Consider the following 22748-nt stretch of genomic DNA (forward strand, 5'->3'; position numbering starts at 1 on the left):
ATGGGCAGAGCCAGCGATCGTGAGCAGGGGCGTCATGGGCGATCGTAGGGAGCTGGGGGTCCCCTGCCCACCCTGATCTGGGATACCCTTCAGGGCAAACCAGCTGGCTCCCACCCGTGCACCAGGCTTCTATCCTATATAATAAAAGGGTAATGTGCACATGCAATTTTTTTTTCCAAATATATTTTATTGATTTTTTACAGAGAGGAAGGGAGAGGGATAGAGAGTTAGAAACATCGATGAGAGCGAAACTTTGATCAGCTGCCTCCTGCACACTCCCTACTGGGGATGTGTACGCAACCAGAGTACATGCCCTTGACGAGAATTGAACCTGGGACCCTTCAGTCCACAGGACGACGCTCTATCCACTGAGCCAAACCCGTTAGGGCGGTAATGTGCAAATTGACCCTAACAGCAGAACGATTGGGAATGACTGGTCACTATGACACACACTGACCACCAGGGGGCAGATGCTCAATGCAGGAGCTGACCCCTGGCAGTCAGTGCACTCCCACAGGGGGAGCTCTGCTCAGCCACAAGCCAGGCTGATGGCATCACAGCGGCGATGGTGGGTGCCTCTCCTGCCTCCTCAGCAGCTCTGTGGATGTTCAACTGCAGCTTCAGCCCACTGGCAAGTGGACATCCCCCAAGGGATGTATCACTGCCAGCTTAGGCACAATCCCCCGGGGAGCAGGCCTAAGCCAGCAGGTGGACATCCCCCGAAGGGTCCCAGACTGCGAGAGGGCACAGGCTGGGCTGAGGGACCCCTGAGTGCACAAATTTTTGTGCACCGGGCCTCTAGTGTTTTTATATAAAAGTCTGAAGGAGTTAGTTCACTCTACAAAGAGCTAACTTGATTTTGGCATTTAACCCAGGAGGCAGTTCTGTCTTGGGCTTTTGTTTTTGTTTTGTTTTGTTTTTGATAACGGCAGTGTTGCACATCAGAGTTACTGGCATCGACCTCTAACATATTAATTAAGATGCAAAGAAAAAAGTGATGCTGTAACTGGCATTTGATTTAATTTCTTAAAAATATAAATCACATGATTAAATAATTGTCACATATTCACATGTAAGTATGTGATGCTGTGCGAGTGCTTTGTTTACCTCTAACAGTTTGTAGATGCAAACCCTGAGGGGTGGGGGAGAGTGTTTTATCTATTCTGAAGTGTTAGCATTGTCAAACATAATGGATTCTATAATTGGTATCTGCAAAACGTGTTAGATAAATTATAATGAATTGTAAAATTAAATGTGCCGGATGTTTTGATAAATGTCCATTTTACAGTTACAAGTTTTCCAATAATCTTTCCTTTTTTTTTTTGGTATACTGACACTTACAGACAAAAAAATTAACTAAATATCACCCATTCACGGAAGTAATTTCTGTTTTAATTAAAGTAATGCAGTTAACTGGCCTTCTTGCATCAAGATACATTTGGCATATTTTAGAGTTTAATTTTGGGTACTGAATTTTAAAAACGCTAATTGTGCCAGTTAATTAAACAGTGGCATTATGCAGTGTAAAGAAGATTAGGCAGCATCAGTTGTTTATGTTTGTAATCTTCATTCTGCAGGACCCAAGAATGAGTTGTTCCTTTTTTATGGGAAAGGACGCCCAGGAATTGTTAGAGGAATGGACTTGAATACCAAGATAGCTGATGAATACATGATCCCCATAGAAAATCTGGTAAACCCTCGAGCTTTAGATTTTCATGCAGAAACCAATTATATCTACTTTGCTGACACCACCAGTTTCCTAATTGGCCGGCAGAAGATAGATGGCACAGAGCGAGAAACCATACTGAAAGATGGTAAGTGACAATGTCTAACATTAATGTTAAACTGCCCAGAGATAAAGTACTTTGAAGGGACAAATCCAATGTATGTCAAGCTAACTTTAACCAGAACCCAAGTTACCATTGATTTAAAAATATGTATTAATTTGTCTTCAGTAATATTATTTCTACATATTTTTCACATACTAGCATATTAAAAACTTCAGTATAAAGTTGAACTTGCAATTATCCACTACATTTTAAATATCACAGGAATTAAATTGAGCTGTGTATCCACTTTCAGGGAAAAACATAAATTTACTATTATTTGTTTATAGTTCTATGTTGCAGAAGATAATATTTTAATAGGACATCAGAGACTTTTGTAATATTTGATTCTCTCTAGAATATTGGTCATGTCACTAAAAGCTCATTAAAAATATTAATATCCCCATTGTCATCACAATTCTTGAATATTGTTTTTTACTTTATAAATCATTAAAATTCAGTTCTATAGAGTTTCCCTTGAAATATCAGTATCTGTAAAGAAACTTTAGTTGTTTATGCCTATTGTTATTTATATATATACACATATGTAATCATATGTATATACATACACTCATAGTATATATACACACACTTTATTAAAGTCAGTGGATTTCATGCATTACTTGGCTTAGTAACAACCAATTAAGAAACAAAAATAATGTAACTTTGGTATACGTAGAAAAGAGCTTTAATAATCAAGCAAACCAAACCTTGAGCATGTCAATGAATGATTTTGGACCTCAGTTACCTCACATATACAGTCTACTTCTAAAATATTGTAGAAATCTTTGATTTAGGGAACACTAATTATAACCTTATTTTATGAAGGTCACTGTGCTAACTATCAAAGTTGATTAAAAGGATTTAGGAAATGGCCACTGCCTTCAAGGAATCCATGGTCTACTTTTGGAGATCATGTAAGCGCACAAAAACTGTAAAGGGTTTGAAGCATTTACTTTAAATAATAAGTTCAAAGATGGCCCAAGGAAATACATGATGAATGAAGAACATCCGTGTAAGGAGAAATCACAGGGAGGAAGAGAAGTCTTGATGGGAGTATTCCCAGCGAACTTTTTGTGGAGGAGATGTTATTTTGTCTAGTTCTTAAAAAGAAGAGTGCTAAGGTGGGGGGAAGGATATTCCATGAAAACAAAACAATACAAAATCACACTCTCCAGAAAGAGCACGAGGGGAACATTTAGCTCATTACTACAGGAGGTTTGTTCACAGGTAATAGTGACAGAGTAGATGTAAAAAGTAAAAGGTGGTGAAATAATAGACCTTAAATGTGAAATGAAGGGTCTTGGATAAAAATCCTGAAGAAGTAAGAGACAGGAAGTACTTTTAAGCCAAAGAATAATGTGAACCAAATGATATTTTAGGAGCATCAGTCCGGTAGTGGAGTGCAGAATGAATCAGAGAGAAGGAGGGAAAATAAAAGCAGAGAGACGGACTAACATTATTTACAGAATGACGGGTAAAGAATGGTGGTCTGCTATCTTTTAAAGGAAATGGGGGACAGCATAAAGAGATTTTTCACTCACCTCAGGTTCACTATAAGTCACACCTTTACTGATAAAAAGTACAGTTTCCACAAGTGACAAATGAAGTGCTAAAATGAAAAACACACTCCTGTTTTTGTCTCTCTCTTTTTTTTGTCCAATTAGAGTTAAGATTTGTACTTTAAATTGGACATGGCAGAGGCTATCTGTCTACTTTTCTCTGTGATGTGATATCAGATAATAGGGACTTGACAATTTTAGGACAATGAACTTGCATATTCTAAGCAGTAGATACGTTTGGATTGCTCTAATTTTGATTAAACATTTTCAAGAGGGACTGAAATAGAATTTAAAGGATTCTTGGTTTCTTTTTAAAAAGTGTCAGTTCCAATGATGTGTCTGAATGGTCTGGCTAATAATCCTAACTTTGACAACCGTATCTTATCAGTGACATTGGTTGATTTTTGCACTTCACCAAAGCAACAGAGATCAACTCTCATAGCAGCTAGACTTCCAGGAATATTTGTATAGTTTCACTTTGGCAGTTTGATGGTTATGAGAACATTTTGAGATTTTCACACATTAAATATATTAACATTTTGATATTCCTACACAAGGGACATTAATGCATTTTTTAGTTTATCTTTTTTTGTCTTACCAGTAAGGAGAATAGTAATAGATATTATGACACAAGATTAACATGTCAAAACAGAACTTATATTTGGCAAAGTATAATTTGTGGTTCTTGGAATCAGAAAGATCAAGTTCTCTGTGTATTCACTCATTTAGCTAGAGTTTCTACAGTTCTACCTGAAGATTGAGAGGCAATGTTTAGTTTGACAAATAATTCTTTAAGTTTTGTAGAAATTCTCAGTCTTAGATAAATTTGTGTGGTTTGAACTACAAGACTATAGAGATTTTTTTGCAAATAAAACAAATATCTTAGACATTTGTGTCAGCTCAGTCTTTTCTATAAACGAAAAGAAAACACAACAACATTTAAATAGAGGACCCATCTCCATTATTCTTGGACTTTTTATTTTATTTTTTTATTTGGGCTCAAAGGTTCATTGAAAACCTCCTAAATGTGATAAATCCTATAGTCTTTGTGGACTCTTGTGAATTTAAATATTAGTTACGTAAATTAAAAAGGAAAATTGTACATTTGAGGCACTTCTATGTATCTCAATGATTACTGAAATTATCAGTGGAATAAAATATTAGTGATTTAATAATAGATTAGTGATTTAATAATAGATTTCTATAGAATAATACACCAATCTGTATTTTTTACTCCCTAGAATTTTTGTAAAAATTTTGTAAAATTAATACTTTAAAAAATTAATTATTTGATTTATTTCTTTGTCCAGTCAATAAATATTCATTAAATGCCTTCTCTGAGCCAGGTGCTGCTCTAGGTGATAGGAATGCTGAAAGGAATAGGACCAAGATTCATATACAGTTTATATCCCAATAGTGGGAGGCAGGTAAATAGACAGGTAAGTGAACAAGGTAACAATAGTGCTATACAGAGAATAAAGTAGGATATGGGACAAAGAAAAAGAGATATCAAAGGGAGGTAAATTAATTCTAAGTGACCAGGGAATTTAAATTAACTATTTTTGCCAGGTATAATTGATAATCTCTATCAGAGAAGGTGATAGATACCCTTTATAAGACTGAATTCACTTTTATCTTCTTGTGTGTTGCCCAAGATTCATTTTTCATTGTAGCATGAATCATAATTTTCAGCAGAAGGGGAAAGACATAAAAATGATAACTTACTATCTGATCTATATGCATATATTCTATTAGTGCAGTACTTGTTTTTAAACTGTATAAATTAGTTCTTCTGGGATACATATATCCAAATAGAAGGCATGTGAAAATACTTTTATACATTGTTTCATATCTTTAAAAAGTATTTTTAAACAGCACTCAATGCATTTTTTTCTGAGTTTGGAAGATATTAATGCCTGCAGCTACAACAGAAAACCTGTAGTTCCAACAGGTCCCATGATTAAACTGGACACTTGAAGTCATCAGGTTTGTGGTAATTTGTTGGGATAGTTGCAGGAACTAACACAAAGCCTATGCTCTTAAGCATTTTGCTATTTTGACTTTCTGTACTTCCTAGGATGGGTTCAACCTGATTAAGATTTGGAGTAGGTACACATTTCTCCACCTCAGGGTCTTCCTTAATGTAAGGTATATGATAGAAGAAAGCAAATGAATTATCTTTGGAGAGGATGCAAGATATGCTCCCTTTTTTGATATTATGAATAGAAGTATAGATATGAGAAAGGGGAAGCAGTCTTTCTATGTCAAACACATTCTTCTAATAGCATGTTTAAACTTAATTTGCTGATTTGCTATCAAAGGGTAAAATCATGGTTATGTGATTGCTTGTCCAGCATCTGAAGGCTCAAGCCCTGTTCTTCATCTTAGTTCCATCCCAGAATTTCCCTACTTCCCCATGGATTTTAGAATTCAACAGTTTCTCCAATTACGTGTTGAAATTGTGGTATTATACCCAGGCCATAAATTCTTATTTGATAATTCATCATTGTAGTATTTAAAAACCTCACTACCACCAACACACACACACACACACAACCAATTTAAGACCCACTTTTAAACTCCAGAAACATTTTCAGACCTCTACTCTAACCAGTTCTAGGACAGCCACTCACTCACCTTAGAGTAATATCATTTTCTGAACCTAGAGATCACTATTTGTTTTAGGATTTCAATGAACTTCACCATTGTATAACTCACTAGGAATTTCTAGTGTCTCACAAAGATCAAGTTTTGCAATGATGAAACAAACAAACATATCACTAATAACTTATGTTAGAAAGTTCCCATGAACTTAAGTGATTATGCCTTGCAAAACATTTTAAAATTAAGAACAAACTTTTATTTTGCTATTAGATTATAGGTAAATATAAATCTTGTTTTTCTGATAACTCCAAACGTTATCATAAAGAAAGGTCTAAGACTCAAAAATGTAGACTCTGACGAACCATTCAAGGAAATAATGAATGCATTTGTCAGTCATGAGACATTTCCTAATTAAAATTGTTGAGAAGAGATTTGTGTTTGCAGCTCTTGAGAATCCTCCTGCTGAGTAGCAAGGTTACATAGCCTATTTGCACATGCTGACTGTTGTCGACTATCAATAAGATCTTTCCCTGGACTTTACTAGAAATGTTAGTCCCGAAAGCATGGGTTTAATTTTATGTTCAGTTTGTAAATAGACATTTCTCATAATTTTTGGTGTTTCTCACAAAATGTATGAGATATTTAAAAAAAAAAACACTTTTAAGCCCATATATGTATTTTTGTCTGAAAAGTTGACAGGGAAATAAGAAGATTAAAATCTTATGAACTGTATTATCATAAAAAATAAAATTAGCCATGTGGCTGATGGATTTTAGTTAACAGAGAATATAACTTTTCCCTATTTGTTTTCATCCAACATCGGCATACATACACATGTATATGCATCAACATACACAGCATACTACACACAAGCGTACGCACACACACAGACTCACAGACACACACACACACACACACACACACACACAGGAGTTCAGGATGGCTCTAGAAACGTCCATAAAAATTTTATTAACTTGTTAATGTTAAATTTCTCATAAGTTCAAACAGACAATGTGAAAATACTTGTTAATCCCCAAAGTACCATCGAAGTATTATTACAAATATATTTGTTATATTAATAAATATTCTGATTGGTAGAATTTTTTGTACACTTTATACAAATTGCCTCTTTTTAGCATGAATTGTAATACAGGAAATACAGTCAACCCAGTTGCTTAATTACTGTTAGCATTATGTAATTTTTATTTGTTCCTTCAGAATTCACTTGTGAACCCTTTATTCACCTAGGACTACTATTGTGAACATAGGCTATAATTGTACTGTTGTAAAACAAATATAATTTATTTTAATTTTAAAAAGTTTGATAAATCATTTTTGGTTGATGTTGCTATTGGTATTCTGTAGTAAGAAATTTCAGCTCAAATTGTGGGGCCAGATGATATCCACAATGTAAGCTGAGCAAGTTCCCATGTAACTAGCCATTATGAGAGGCTTTTAGGGAAGTGCTAATAGTCATTAGCCAATTCCCAAATATAATGAAAAAATGTGCCTCTGACTTACATAAAGCACAACTTTATTTTTGCCTCTCACTGACTTTAAAAATGTGTTCAGTGGAACAAACTGTCCTACCCCATAGCAAAACCTGATCAAATCCCAGTTCTAATTGTGGCTCACAATTAGGCCACAGACAGAACTCTTAGTCACTTTATGTCAGAAACACACCTTAATTTAGTAATTAGAATGCTCAATCCACCATATATACATTAGGTTTATAAATTTAACGTATTGTCAAATCTTCCCCACTCCCCACTTGTGTTGTCTTCTAGCTAGAAGCCTAGCTAGGAAAGGAAAGGAAAGGAAAGGAAGAAAAATTTGGTTCCTTCTCTTTCTCTGCATTTATTTTCCTTGCCACCCTGCCCAGTCTGTTAATCAGTTCACAGTGCCCACTCACTTCTCAGCATTGGTGGGAAGAGGTAAGAGGGTTAAGAGTGGCAAGGAGTGATACTGAAATTACAGTTGTCTCATATGAACTGGTCCCGTTATAAACTGGCCTCTCTCTGAGTCTAAATTTTACTCTCTTGAGGGGTGTAGATATGTGTGTGCCTCTGTGTGTGCATGTACAAGCTTTTGGGAGGTTTTCTGCTGGATCTCTCTAAATTCATTTCCCTTAGTCAAGGTGCATGAAATCCTATGCTGTGACTTTGCATCCCTGAATAACCAGTTCATATGTATCCTCTTACTGTTTGAGTCCCTGTACCCAGCTGGACAGCCTTGTACTGGATTGAAGGCATCCCTATGCCAGCATTTTCTTCTGTGTGATCCAAATCTGGCCCACAAAATTATTTGCAAATCTTCTGCCCCAATACAAGTAAGTGATGAAAATGCAGAAATAGTGCAAATCAATCATGGCTATTCTGCCACGGAGTCCACTTTAGCTTTTTCAGGTGCGGTACTTTCTCAGAGGTTTTGTGCATTAGCAAAAACCAGCTGTAGAGAATTCAATGCAAAGATCTCTTTGAGGTCCCATAGAAGCTTTATCACTAGAGTTTAAGTGAAAGTATCTCTCCATTGTCCTTCCTACCACCTTGGGAATTTAAATAATAGAGACTAGAGACTTATGAAACCGCAACATCTCTCTCTGAAGAAATCTCCTAAAATGCTTCCCTTCATTTAAAAAAATATATATTTTATTGATTTTTTTACAGAGAGGAAGGGAGAGGGATAGAGAGTTAGAAACATCGATGAGAGAAACATCGATCAGCTGCCTCCTGCACACTCCCCACTGGGGGAGTGCTCGCAACCAAAGTACATGCCCTTGACCGGAATCGAACCTGGGACCCTTGAGTCCGCAAGCCGACACTCTATCCACTGAGCCAAACCAGTCAGGGCAATGCTTCCCTTCTTGCCATCGTGTTCCCTTTACAGTATTGATCTGGTTGAGGCATCCATGAGTTGTGAAAACAATTCCAATCAAGTAGATTGTAAAATAGGAGGTTTTTTTTCTCACAGTTAATTTGATACCCTTTCCCCTCATAATTTTGGCTTCTAATAAAAGCTTTAATTTTCACATACCATTACAAGTGTCACAGTGAGTTGTTATTGCTTGTGATTCTGCAAGAACCATCAAGCCAATTGGGAGATGTTCTAATAGACATTAGTCTGTGGTCCAAATGATACCTGGAAAGGCGATAGAAGAAAAACAATAGTAAGACTATTTTGAAATTCATTTAAACATAAAGATGGCAAGAAATAGTATTTTCACTCACCTTATGATCCTAGGCTGTTTTTTAAATCTGATTTTAATATTACCTAGTCTTATTTTTTATCCTATATAATAAAAGGGTAATATGAAAATTTACTCTAATGGCAGAATGACCAGAACGACCACTGGACCAGTCACTGTGAGGCACACTGACCACCTCTTGGTCCCTTCCCCTGGCCATCAGGCACTGATCACCCGATGGCAAACAGGGAACTGGAGGTGGGGGGTGGTGGGGGACGGGGCCAGCTTTGGGCATCTGAGGAAGATGGCCCTGATTGCAGGTCAGGCCTAGGGTCGGTACCAACGCACGAATTTCGTGAGCCAGGCTTCTAGTTTTAAATATTTTAAAATAAAGACTTTTGCAAGATTTGGAATTGAACATTTAAAAACAGAATTTCAAAAAAGCAACATAAAAGCACACAAAGAGCTCTTGAGGCTCCTTGACAATGCCATCACTAGGGCATCCACTTCCTCATCCTTTCTCCAATCATAACAACTCAGATGTACCTTTGCCTGTCATTTATGTTTGTAAGAGTGAGGAAAGCAGATGTGGCATTTTTTCTAAAATGCTGTATTTCTGCTCAGTGAATAATATTTTCTGAGTTAATTTTTCAATCCAAAGTCTCCAGAATCACAAAATATAGAAAGGGTGTACATAAAAATTAAGTGTGTGTGTGTGTTTTTTTTCCATTCCCCAGCTGACACTGGCTGTTAAGATGGATGAAGATTGCTTCTTCAATGTATTAATATATCACAAGTCACAAAATGTTACTGTTAATTGTGATTTTTTATATTATTTTATCATATGTTCTAGAGAAAACCATGTTACTTTTGGGTACTATAGTCATGATTTGTCAACTGAACAAGTTGAGTTATGGGAAGTATGCTCTTGAAGAAGGAACCTAGGGCACCTATCCAGGAGTGAAATACACACACACACACACACACACACACAATACATGCTATACTCACTCTATCATGAATTGATTTAATGACAACCTTTGCCAGATACATTTGACTTTTTTAGAATCTAAAATCTTGATTAAACGTCAGTCAGATTAGTTATTTGGTATCACGTGGACAAAAATCTTTAAGTAATCTTTTTATTTCCTTTTTTCTAACCAAAATGGCCTAATTAACTGATATTATTTTGTTCTATTAAAGAAGGCTATGAATTGTACTCTAAATTTTATATTTCTTGTGCATGTTAAGCTTTACTTTTCTAATCTTTCTGAGGTAAAATTCTAACTTTATTTTTGTCCTGCTAATCCCTTTCCCCAAATCTTTATACCATTGTATTTCTTTCTTTTATATATACATAAGGGCTTTTGCATAATAAAGGTGTGTCTTCTCATTGCAGGCTAGTTGTGCTACAAGTTTTTGCCTCATATATTGACAAACATCTACCTAATCTCAGTCATGACTTAGTTATTAAAAATAGATTCAATAGCAATTTTTTTTTACTTACACATACTTTATTTTGACAAGCCCTATATAGCATTTTACTTTGCAACTATATCAAGGATTATAAAATTAAAATAGAGCAAAAGAAAAACATTTTTATAATTTTTGTTTCTTCATAATATATATTATATATACTAGAGGTCCGGTGCACAAAAATTTGTGCACTCAGGGGGGTCCCTCAGCATGGCCTGTGCCCTCTCACAGTCTGGGACCTCTTGGGGGATGACCACCTGCTGGCTTAGGCCCGCTCCCTGGGGGATTGGACCTAAGATGGCAATCAGACATTCCTCTGGCAGGCCGGGAGCCCTCAGGGGATGTCCACTTGCCAGTAAGGAGCAGGCCTAAGTTGCAGTCGGACATCCTTAGTGATACTGAGGAGACGGGAGAGGCTCCCTCCATCACTGCTGTGCTGGCAGCTGGCAGCCTGGCTTGTGGCTGAGCAGAGCTCCCCCTGTGGGAGCGCACTGACCACCAGGGAGCAGCTCCTGCATTGATTGTCTGCCCCCTGGTGGTCAGTGTGTGTAATAGTGACCAGTCATTCCCAGTCGTTCTGCTATTAGGGTCAATTAGCATATTACCCTTTTATTATATAGGATAGAGGCCTGGCGCATGGGTGGAGGCCGGCTGGCTTGCCCTGAAGGGTGTCCCGGATCAGGGTGGGGGTTCCACTGGGGTGCCTGGCTAGCCTGGATGAGGGGCTGAGGTCCATTTTCAAGCTGGCCACACCCCCTTCAGGGTGGGTGTTCCCACTGGGGCGCCTGGCCAGTGAATGAATTCGTGCATGGGTGGGTCCCTCGGCATGGCCAGTGATCAGGGCTGACCAGGGCCAGCTTGTTGTGGGGAGGGGCCGCAGGAGGTTGGCCAGCCGTGAAAGGTTGGCTGTGGGAGGACATTGACCACCAAGGGGCAGCTGCTGCATTGAGTGTCTGCCCCCTGGTGACAGCACATGTCATAGTGACCGGTTGACCAGTCATTTGGTCACATAGGCTTTTATATATATACTAGAGGCCCGGTGCACAAAATTTGTGCACTCGGGGGGAGGGGGGGGTTCCTCAGCCCGGCCTGTGCCCTCTCGCAGTCTGGGACCCCTCGGGAGATAACGACCTGCTGGCTTAGGCCTGCTCCTGGTGGCAGAGGGCAGGCCCAATCCCTAGGTGCAGCCCCTGGTCGGGCTCAGAGCAGGGCCGATTGGGGAGTTGGGGTGCCACCCCCTGTCATGCACAGAGCAGGGCGGATCGGGAGGTTGTGATGCCACTCCTAGTCATGCTCAGGGTAGAGCCAATTGGGGGGTTGGGGCACCGCCCTCTGTCACACTCAAGGCAGGGTCGATGGGGAGGTTGCGGCACCACCCCCTGTCACGCACAGAGCAAGACCGATCGGGGGTTGGGGCGCTGCCCCCTGTCACCCACAGAACAGGGCCCATCAGGGGGGTTGGGACTCCATACCCTGTCACGCACAGAGCAGGGTCGATCAGGGGGTTGAGGAGCTCCCGCCTGTCACGCACAGAGTAGGGCCGATAGGGGAGTTGGGGCACCGCCCCCTGTCACACACACAGCAGGGCAGATCAGGGGGTTGGGGCACCACCCTCTATCACCCACAGAGCAGGACCGATCAGGGGGTTGGGGTGCCGCCACTGTTACACTCAGGGCAGGGCCGATGGGGAGGTTATGGCTCTACCCCATCACACACAGAGCAGGGCCGATCAGGGGGTTGGGGCACCACACCCTGTCACACACAGAGCAGGGCCGATCAGGGGGTTTGGGCGCTGCCGCCTGTCACGCTGATCCCGGTGCCGGGAGGCCTCACGGCTCCGCTGATCCCATTGCTGGGAGGCATATTACCCTTTTACTATATAGGATAGAGGCCTGGTGCACGGGTGGGGGCCGGCTGGTTTGCCCTGAAAGGTGTCCTGGATCAGGGTGGGGGTCCCCACTGGGGTGCCTGGCCAGCCTGGATGAGGGGATAATGGCTGTTTGCATCTGGTCACACCCCCTTCAGGGTGGGGGTCCCCACTGGGGTGCCTGGCCAGCCTGGATGAGTGGATAATGGCTGTTTGCATCTGGTCACACCCCCTTCAGGGTGGGGGTCCCCACTGGGGTGCCTGGCCAGTCTGGGTGAGGGGCTGAGGGCCGTTTTCAGGCTGGCGGGTGATTGAAGCTCCCAACCTGTCCTTTTTTCTTTATTTTTTTATTCTGGGCCAGCTTTAGCTCTGAGTCTTGGCTCCAGCTCTGAGGACCCGGCTGCTGAAAGCAGGTATCTGGTTTGTTTGGGTTCTATAATCGAAACACTGTTTCAACTCCAGCTCTGAGATCCCAGCTGGTTGAAAGCAGGTTTCTGGGGTTTTGTTTAGCTTCTATATTTGTAACAATGTTTCAAACTGCAAGCTCAGAGGCCAGCAGCCACAGGCAGGGAACATTGGCTTCCTCCATCACTGGAGCAAGCAAGTCTCCTGTTAACTTCAAGCTGCCTGGCTGCCAGCCGCCATCTTGGTTGGCAGTTCATTTGCATATTGCCTTGCTTAGCTAATGGGAAGGGTAGCGGAGGTATGGCTAATTACCATGTTTCTCTATTATTAGATAGGATAGATTTGTCATTATATATATCACTCCTCTAATGGACCTATAGTGTTTTACTTGCAATTATATTAGGGATTACAAAGTTAATCCTTGCTAAGTGAAATAAGTAAGTCAGAGAAAGACAATATATTATTTCACTTATATGGAATATAAAGAGCAAAATGCACGAAAAAACAAAATTGAAACACAATTGTAGATACAGAGATCAGACTGATGATTGCCAGAGGTGAGATGGGGTTGAGGGACTAGTACAATAAGTACAAATTAGTAGTTAAAGAATAGTCACCAGGATGTAAAGTACAGCATAGAAAATATAGTAAATAATCCTATATAATAAAAGGCTAATATGCAAATTGACCAAACGGCAGAACAACCAAACAACCGAACAACTGGTCGCTATGACATGTGCTGACTCCAGGGGATGTGTGCAGAACATGATAGGTGTTGGCCATGGCGGAATGGTGGAGCAGGTGAGTAGGGGTGCCAGACCAAGGCGAAGCACCAGTTGCTGTCATCGTGGCAAGCCTCTGGTGGTTACTAAAAATTCTTTGCTCCTGCGAACCGCAGTCCCACCTGCTGCCAGTGCTGGCCCCGCTCACAACGACTGCTAACACTGGAGCTGCTCCTCACACCCACTGCCAGCTCTGGCCCTGCTTGCACCTGCAGCTGGCGCTAGAGCCACCACTTGCACCCGCTCCCGGTGTTCACCACCAGTCCCAATCACTCGGTGCCATCAGTGGGTGCAAGTGGTGGCTGCTGATCACCCCTGAGGGCTTCTCCACTTCCCCCTGCTCCTGAGGGACAATCAGGGCAGCAGCCGCCACTCATACCCACTGAGAATGCCGACCTTGCTCACACCCGCTGCTGGCACTGGCCCCAATCACTTTGCCCTGTCAGCAGGTGCGAGTGGGGCCGGCACCATTAATGCATGGGAGCAGTGGGAGCAGGGCTTCTGGCAGACGGGACTGGGGACCACGGTGGAAGGAGCCAGGCGGGGGCGTGGAAGATGGGCCGAGACCTGCTCCCCAGCTTTTTGGCCCACAGTTCTTTTCAAGGTGCACGAATTCGTGCACTGTGCCCCTAGTCTATAATAATAAAAGCGTAATATGCTAATTAGACCAGACGTCCTTCTGGAGAACCTTCCACACAGAGCCGCGGTGACAGGGTCCGAGGCAGAGACAGGCAGGTGGTGGGTGGGGGCCAAGGCAGCCATCGTGGTGGCAAGGACTGAGCCCCTCGCACAAATTTTGTGCATCAGGCCTCTAGTATTATAATAACAGTGTATGTGGCCAGGTGGGTACTAGAAATATCAGGGGAGCACTTTCTGAAGTGTATGATTGCCTGACCACTGTGATATACACCTGAAATGAATGCAAAATGATATTAAATTTAAATAATAATTTCAAAACAGTCCCTGACAAGAGCATGTCCTGCTCATCTAACAATTCTATGCCAACTGTGAGCACTCAGTAAATATTTATTGGGAAAACGGTTGAAAAAATAAAACTTTTATAAATAAAGCCACCAATATCTTTTGTCTGTAAAAAATACAAAAAGAAAAAGAAAAAGGAAATGTAGTGAGTGTTTATTACAATGTATGTGCCAGATAAGCACTTTACGTGATTATCTCATTTCATCTCATTGTTTATTGAATATAATTTACCTATCTTTACATTTCTAACATTCTAAATTACCTAGCACATTCAACATTAAGATGGAAAGGAAGGAATATATTTTATTTTTATTGACTTTCCAAATTGCATAGTACTTTTCATGTAATAACACTTTTATCATTCAGGGTACTTATTTAAGGTATAAACTATCCACGCTTTGCTTTTGATGCCCCTGAAAATAGTGATGACATACATTAATCAGTGGGGTGTGATATATGTTTAGTCTGATTAAATGATATGTCTCCAGGTGAAAATCCGGCTGTGCTCAAATGTGGCTTCCTCTTTGATTTGTTTGATTATTAGGCGGTATCTATAAAAAATAAAATGTTTTCTATAATTCTAAATATTTGAGTAGATTTAATAATCAAGTAGTTAAACTAAGGATTTAATTTTTTTCTAGATACTTAGTACTCTATGAAAATATTGGAATTAAAATCATATTGAAACAATAGGCCCTAGCCAGTTTTGCTCAGTGGATAGAGCATCGCCCTTTGACCTGAAGGGTCCCGGATTCGATTCCCATCAAGGGCACATGCCTGAGTTGCGGGCTTAATACCCAGCAGGGTGTGTGCAGGAGGCAGCTGATCAATGACTCTCTCATCATTGATATTTCTCTCTCTCTCTACCTCTCACTTCGTCTCTGAAATCAATAAAAAATATATATTTAAATAAAAGAAATATAGGGGAGTATTCTTCACTGGTATTGTGGAATGAATAAGCTAGCCACACATCCCAATGTTATTTATTTTATTCACCCATCTTTATTGTGCTTACATTTCATGTATTCATTTTTTTAATTTTATGCATATTTACCAAGTCTTTAATACTGATATCTACTAGGAATTTCTAAAATGAATTATACTTTTATCCTGCCCTCATATTTCATAGAAACAAGTAGAAAAGTGAATGCATGTCAGGAAATTTAACAAGGTGGTTCAGAATGAGATGTAGACATAGTACTAATAATATACTACTAAGGTAGTTTAGAGGAAAGATGGGTTTATAGGGAGAATAAGAGATTTCTGTAGCAGATAGATTATTCCTTTAATTTTGTAAAAAGTGAAGAATTTAGAAAATGGAAAGTTGCAAAAAAAAAGAAGGAATAGGAAATAAAATTGACACAGACATGGGAAAGTCAACTATGCATGAGAGAGCAGGGAAAGGAGCTAACATTTATTAAATGCTGTTGTTTGTAGGTGATATAATTGTTATTTCACTTTACCTTCACAATAGCCAAATAAAGGGGATCTTATTGTGCAAAATCTTATAAAAATTAAAATGAAAGACAGCAAGAAAGTAAAGATGCCATTTTCTCTCTGAAACCTAAGTTCAGGTTTTGTTGTTGGTTTTTTGTGTATTTTTTTTCCAGAACAGCACATCAATCGGCTAAAAGTAGTATAATCCAGCATTCGTGCTTGGATCATAGGGTGATAAGAGAGCTTCGTGTTAATTATATGGAAGGTCTTGTATGTCATTGGAAGAAATATTGGAATTATTCATGAGGTGATAGTGAGTCATTCATTTATATTTTCATTTAGACAACCAACATTTCTTGAAATCTTCATTTACAAGCAGTGTTCTAAGCCCTAGAGATAAATTTGTATGCAAGACAGAAATATTTTATAAACAACTATCCTGAAGACACAGGTTTCATATACGATAAAAAGAGGGAAAATAACCTAAATTGTTCAGGATAGTTTTTTATTTAACAGAAATTACATTTATTTTATGGATTTATAATAGCAGACTATCATATGATCTCTTTAAACCAGACAATATCTATTCTAGACTCATACTTAGACTAGGAAACTATATTATGTGTCCTCATACCTTTTTGCCTCTCTCCCCAATCCCCCTACACACAAAATCAGACAAAAAGAAATGATGACTACCTTTAAGACCTTCCTTAAAATACATGCTTATCAACTCTATTCTGTATATTAATTTTGATTTTCTTCTCACTTTTTCTTTACATTTGGAAAGAATCAAATTTCTCATTAAAATATGTATTTGGCTCTGAAATTTTCAGATAGAAAACAACAACTTAGCTATCATGTAGTGTAATATACTATATTTAGATAACTTGAATTGCTATATTGTGGTGATATTAGCATATTTGATGTGTGTGATGGTAACTATATGAAATATTTTAACAAATACCTGTTTTCGTCTTTGAATAGTACACATCTGTCTCCACAGGTCAACACTGTATTTTTGGCTCCAGTGTTAGCACTTTTTATCTGTTACTAAAACAAGTTTTCGTAAATCTTTATTGTACATCAAAGAAGGTGCACATATTGAGTCAGAAACAGTTACCTTGATACTTTAGCTATTAAGGTATTTGTAACTTATCTCAAATTTAAAAATTTATGTATATATATTTATATATATATATATGTGTGTGTGTATATATATATATGTATATATATCTATTATATATATATATATATATATATATATATATATATATTAATGATTTCAGAGAGGAAGGAAGAGGGAAAGAGAGATAAAAATATCAATGATGAGAGAGAATCATTGATCCGCTGCCTCCTGCATGCCCCAGACTGGGGATCGAGCCCACAACCCAGGCATGTGTCCTTGACCAGAATCGAACCCGAGACCCTTCCCTCTGCTGGCTGATGCTCCATCCACTGAACCAAACCAGCCAGGACCCCAATTTAATATTCTCATGCAACTTTGAAAAACAAATATGGCAAGGAACTTTTCATTTGATGCCAAATAAATTCATATTTGGAGAAATCAAAATAGAGTAAAAATGTTTGAGAAATATTCATTCACTTTCAAGGTAGAACTTTTACCTTATAGAGCAGGTTAATTTTGTCTTTCTTTCCTGAAACCTTTCTTGCTGATCAGAGCTGGGGGTGGGGAGGTGCTACTGGTATCTAGGGGATAGAGTCTAGTGCTGCTAAACATTATGCAAATACAGGACAGTCCTCCACAACAAAGAATTTTCAGGTCCAAAATGTCCATAGAGCCCATGTTGAGAAACTTTGCCTGAGAGGGTAGCAGGAAGTAAACCTGCCACCACTGTGGAGAAGCCAAGAGTGGACAATGAGACAAGACACAAACCGCACTACTTTGTAGAGTGAACAGTTACACAGCAGTTGCCCGGTAGTGCCCTTCATTCCGTTGCCTATGTGACTATAGAAATTGTTTAGTATCAGAAGATACATGTCTCACAGTTCGGCACTCTCAGGAAGGTCCACTAGGGACTGCTCCTCTTAACACCAACAGATAAGACTGTCAAAAATTAGCACAAGTCATAAGAAGAACTCACTTATCTCTATTGTTCATGAGGATTTTACATGTAATCAACTCCATGTTTCCTGTAAGGACTCTTAAATTCATAAGAGAAAACATATTTTTCATTTAAGTCATTTTTCTGCTGTATAACCTGTAATATCCCTCTGACTCCAACATTCTCTTTGTCATCCCCTGAATCCCCTGGGCGTGGTCCTACTTCAGGGCATTTGCATGGGTTGTTCCTTGTGTCTGGACCACTGCTCTACCAGATGTTCCCGTGCCTCTCTCCTTTACCTCACAGATGTCCTTGCTTACAGGCCACCCCCTTAGTTAGTCCTTCCTGGTCACCCATCTAAAATTATACATCTACACATATTCCATATTCTGGGCCTGAATCTTTATCCCCTTTCTCTGGTTACTTTTTCTCTTTACTACTTATCCCTAGGTATAATTTGCTTGTTTGTTGCCTGGCTATAAGAACGTAAGCTTCAAGATTTCAGAAGTTTTTGTTTGTTTCATTCATTGACAGATCTTTACGGCCTAGAACAGCACCTGGCATACAGCAGCTGTACAACTACTACTCACTGAATAAATGGGTCCTTTCATTTGGCTATCATTACTTTAAAAAAGTAATTAAACTGATAAAACAGAGATAAGATTGACTGAAGCATGATTCTTTTTGTTCTAAAATAAGAAACAAGGTCAATCATTACTATTATTTGATTATCTGAAGTTATATTGGTATTTACTGAATTTATTCGTATAATTGGCTTCCCTGGTGAACTTTCAGGAATCTTGTAAATGTTTCCATATTCTCAAGATTCATTTGAACTTCTAGAACATTTTTAATTAAAAAAATAATTACAATTTTTAGTTAACACACCCGAGACATTCCTGTCTTAATACACTTTCCCAGGCACTCTAAATCAACATCTCATTTTCTTGCACAGCTTCAAATTATGTTTTTTGGGTTTTGTGTGGGTTTTTTTTTTTTTTTTGCATAATTTGGTACCTATCTTGAATGGTTTTATACTGAATACTTATTTAGATGATTTGTTCTGCACTAATTATCTTTATGGTTTTTCTGTGAAATTGTGAAGATTCATTTAGCTTACTGCAACAAAACAGTTAGAAACCATAGCATTAATATCGATGTTTCAGCTATCTTCCTTTTTCCTACAGATTGTGTTATATGCTTTACTACATTTTAAAAATTAATTTGAACTACTTTTATTTAGTCTAGTAGAAAAATTTAAAAATAATACAGAGAATTTCTAAATAGCCCCCACTCTATTTTCCGTAATAATAACATCTTATTTTACAATATCACAGTAACTGAAACCATAAAATTAATGTTGATTCAATACTATTAACTAAAGAACTTTCTAAAAATTTTAGCATTTTTTCATAATGAATTTAATAGTTTTGTCTTCTCAGTCTCATGTATCTTCTTATAATAATGCCTCAGTTTTTCCTTACATTTGATTTAATATTTGACTTCCCTTCATATACACATTTGTTGAATCTCTACATTGTCAGCCATCACATATATTTTAGTAAGAAAATAAAGCTATAGTTTATTGAGAATAATAAATTTTTATTAGAAAGTTGGTGAAGGAAGCATCCTTAGCTTCATGATCTTATCGATTTCCAGTCCCTTTCCCCCTTCTATGTCCCACTCTTTCCTTGGGTCATTACTTATATTAATTTTCCTTGACTCTTGCTACTGATTATGATTTTCCATTTACAGTTCTAGAGATCAAACTTTAACATAAATAGATAGGTACATTGGAACATGAGTCAAATTTCCAGGCATATTGTATTGACTACTGACTAAATGTGGGTCCTTGTGAATCACTTTATCTTTCTGGGGCTTCATTTCATTATTTGTAGAATGTAGATATTAGACTGTAGGATTCTTTAACTTCCTTTTATCTCTCAAATGCTGACTTTGTAGGTAAGTTTATGCCTAGTTTTATTCTTATATGTCCTCCTGGCTTACTGCTTTAGTTTGTAAGGCTACCAGTGGAACAAGAAGTGTTGTGACTGCATTCTCCTCAATCATTATAGAAGGGTTTATTGAATTAAATTACTATTAAGGACTTGACTTGCTTTATTACATTTACCCATCACCCACACATGCATTTAAACTATCATTTTCTCTCTGGGTATGAATGTGAAACTAAAACAAGTATACTTGTTTAATGTAGGACAGGAAGGTAAGCTCTAGCAGGATGGTCACATGAAATAGTACATTGTTCTTTGTCATGGTAATGATAAAATAATGAAGATTTATAGCCTCTGGCTTTTAAGCCTAACTTGAAATTTAATGATCAGTATATTTCACTAAACATGATGCCTAAGCAAAGTATGTGCTGCAACCTTGTTTAAAAAGTTCAGTGGAAATTATCAATTGAAGTGATGCAACTGTTTGAATGTTTAAATGATCAAGTGCAAAATATGAAACATATTAGAACACATAACAATAAAAAGTGATTTCTAATAGAGTTGCCTTTTCATCTAATATGAAAGAGACTGAGTAATTTAGTATTAAAGCAACACGTTCCAAAGCATTGTGTTTCAATAAATTCTAACCTACTTCATAGGACTTAAAAGGAATATGCAAGAATAGCTGCTGTGATATTTTGCCTTCAGAAGTTCAAGCAATTGTTGCTCTGTTATCTCTTAGCAAGTAGGCAGAGATGGGTAGCACAAGGGCATTAATGGAAATTACTTTCTTTTCCCCCCACTCACAATGAGGACGCATATTTTATACTTTTTTCATGAGTTGGTTAGACAGATGTGGCCACAAGAGGATACAGAAGAAGGCTCAGGAAACAAAGCTTATTATATTCACAGGTCCTAGAAATGGGAGGCACAGCTTACTACACAGGACCATGTGGGAAGACACCGGGTTGGTCAGGAAGCAGAAGACAAAAATGAAGGGAAAGCATTAGGCCATAGTCTTTATTAAAATCTCTGAGGAGAAAGCAAGGCAGGGCAGGATAAATAGGTTAGGTCTGGCTAATTTGAATAATTTATTGGGCTTTAAACTCTAGCCCAGTGGCCAGGTATCAGGTCACTGGTTGCCTGATACCTGGATCTGGGATGATTTATGCAGGGGAGTATTGTTTCCTGGGTACGGGGAGTGGATAGAGGAGGTAGGACTCTGGATTGGTTAGTTTACAAATCAAAGGCATGTTCCTGGCTGGACCCTTTGCTATCCTTAAGAATTGGCTATTTCCAGGAGGGGCAGTCTTCCAGACTCCAAACCCCACCCCTCATGGAAAGGTTTTTTAAAAAGATGTCAAAACATCATAACATACAGAAAATAAAAATATTTAAAATATTTATAGCACAACTCTATATAAAAAAATTTGTAATGGATTATTATAAAATGAGCTATATACTCATGGCATATCTGTAGGAGGTTTCTTAAATTGAAAGCTATTCTACCTTCCATAGTACATATGTTGCAGTGTTCATTGAAAAGAATGAATATGATGCCTGTGTAGCTCAGTGGTTGAGCGTCAACCTATGAACCAGGAGGTCATAGTTCAATTCCCATGTCAGGGCACATCCCTGGGTTGCAGGCTCTATCTTCAATGTGGGGCATGCAGGAGGCAGTCAATCAATGATTCTCTCTCATCATTGTTTTTATCTCTCTCTCCCTCTATCTTCCTCTCCAAAATCAATCTATAATAATAAAAGGGTAATATGCAAATTGACCCTAACAGCAGAACGACTGGGAATGACTGGTCACTATGACACACACTGACCACCAGGGGGCAGATGCTCAATGCAGGAGCTGCCCCCTGGAGGTCAGTGCGCTCCCACAGGGGGAGCTCTGCTCAGCCACAAGCAAGGCTGATGGCTGCCAGCACAGCGGTGGTGGTGGGAGCCTCTCCTGCCTCCTCAGCAGTGCTAAAGATGTCCAACTGCAGTTTAGGCCTGCTTCCTGCTGGCAAGTGGACATCCCCCAAGGGCTCCCGGGCTGCCAGAGGGATGTCTGACTTCCAGCTGATCGTGCCTAAGCCAGCAGGTGGACATCCCCTGAGGGGTCCCAGACTGTGAGAGGGCACAGGCCGGGCTGAGGGAGGGACCCCCCAAGTGCACAAATTTTTGTGCACCGGGCTTCTGGTCTATAATAATAAAAGCATAATATGCAAATCAACTTAACGACCGAACAGCAAAACTACCATCCAGACTGCCACGCTATGACCCGCACTGTTGCCAGGCCAGCCAAGGTGGGTGTGATGCAATTGGTTGGAGGGCCCTGCCATCATCCCACAATCACTCACAGAGGGAGATCCAGGCCACCGGCCAGCGACTCTGTGGTGGGTGTGCAGGGCCAGCCAGTGATCACCCTGCAAAGGGAGGCCCAGGCCAGCCAAGTGATTGCACCCCAGAGGGAGGGGCAGCACCACACAGATGGCAAGCAGTGGCAGCGGCAGGGGTGGGGCCAGCAGCTGGCAGCTGGGAAAAGAAAGCCCCTATAGGCCCTGATCACCAGCCAGGCCTAGGGACCCTACCTGAGGAGTCCTGAATTACGAGAG

General features: G+C 39.4%; 1 protein-coding gene across 1 annotated transcript in view; it reads left to right on the forward strand.

Moving 5' to 3' along the window:
- The window catches only part of LRP1B (LDL receptor related protein 1B), a 1706338-nt gene that overhangs the window by 965837 nt on the left and 717753 nt on the right, over positions 1 to 22748 (forward strand). The window contains exon 11 of the mRNA XM_070423500.1: positions 1578 to 1814. Coding sequence (XP_070279601.1) covers positions 1578 to 1814 — 237 coding nt within the window. The remainder of the gene's footprint in view (positions 1 to 1577; positions 1815 to 22748) is intronic.

Source organism: Myotis yumanensis, unplaced genomic scaffold (genome assembly GCF_028538775.1).
Source record: "Myotis yumanensis isolate MYYU_CA2020_CCGP unplaced genomic scaffold, mMyoYum1.0.hap1 SCAF_8, whole genome shotgun sequence".
NCBI lineage: Eukaryota > Metazoa > Chordata > Mammalia > Chiroptera > Vespertilionidae > Myotis > Myotis yumanensis.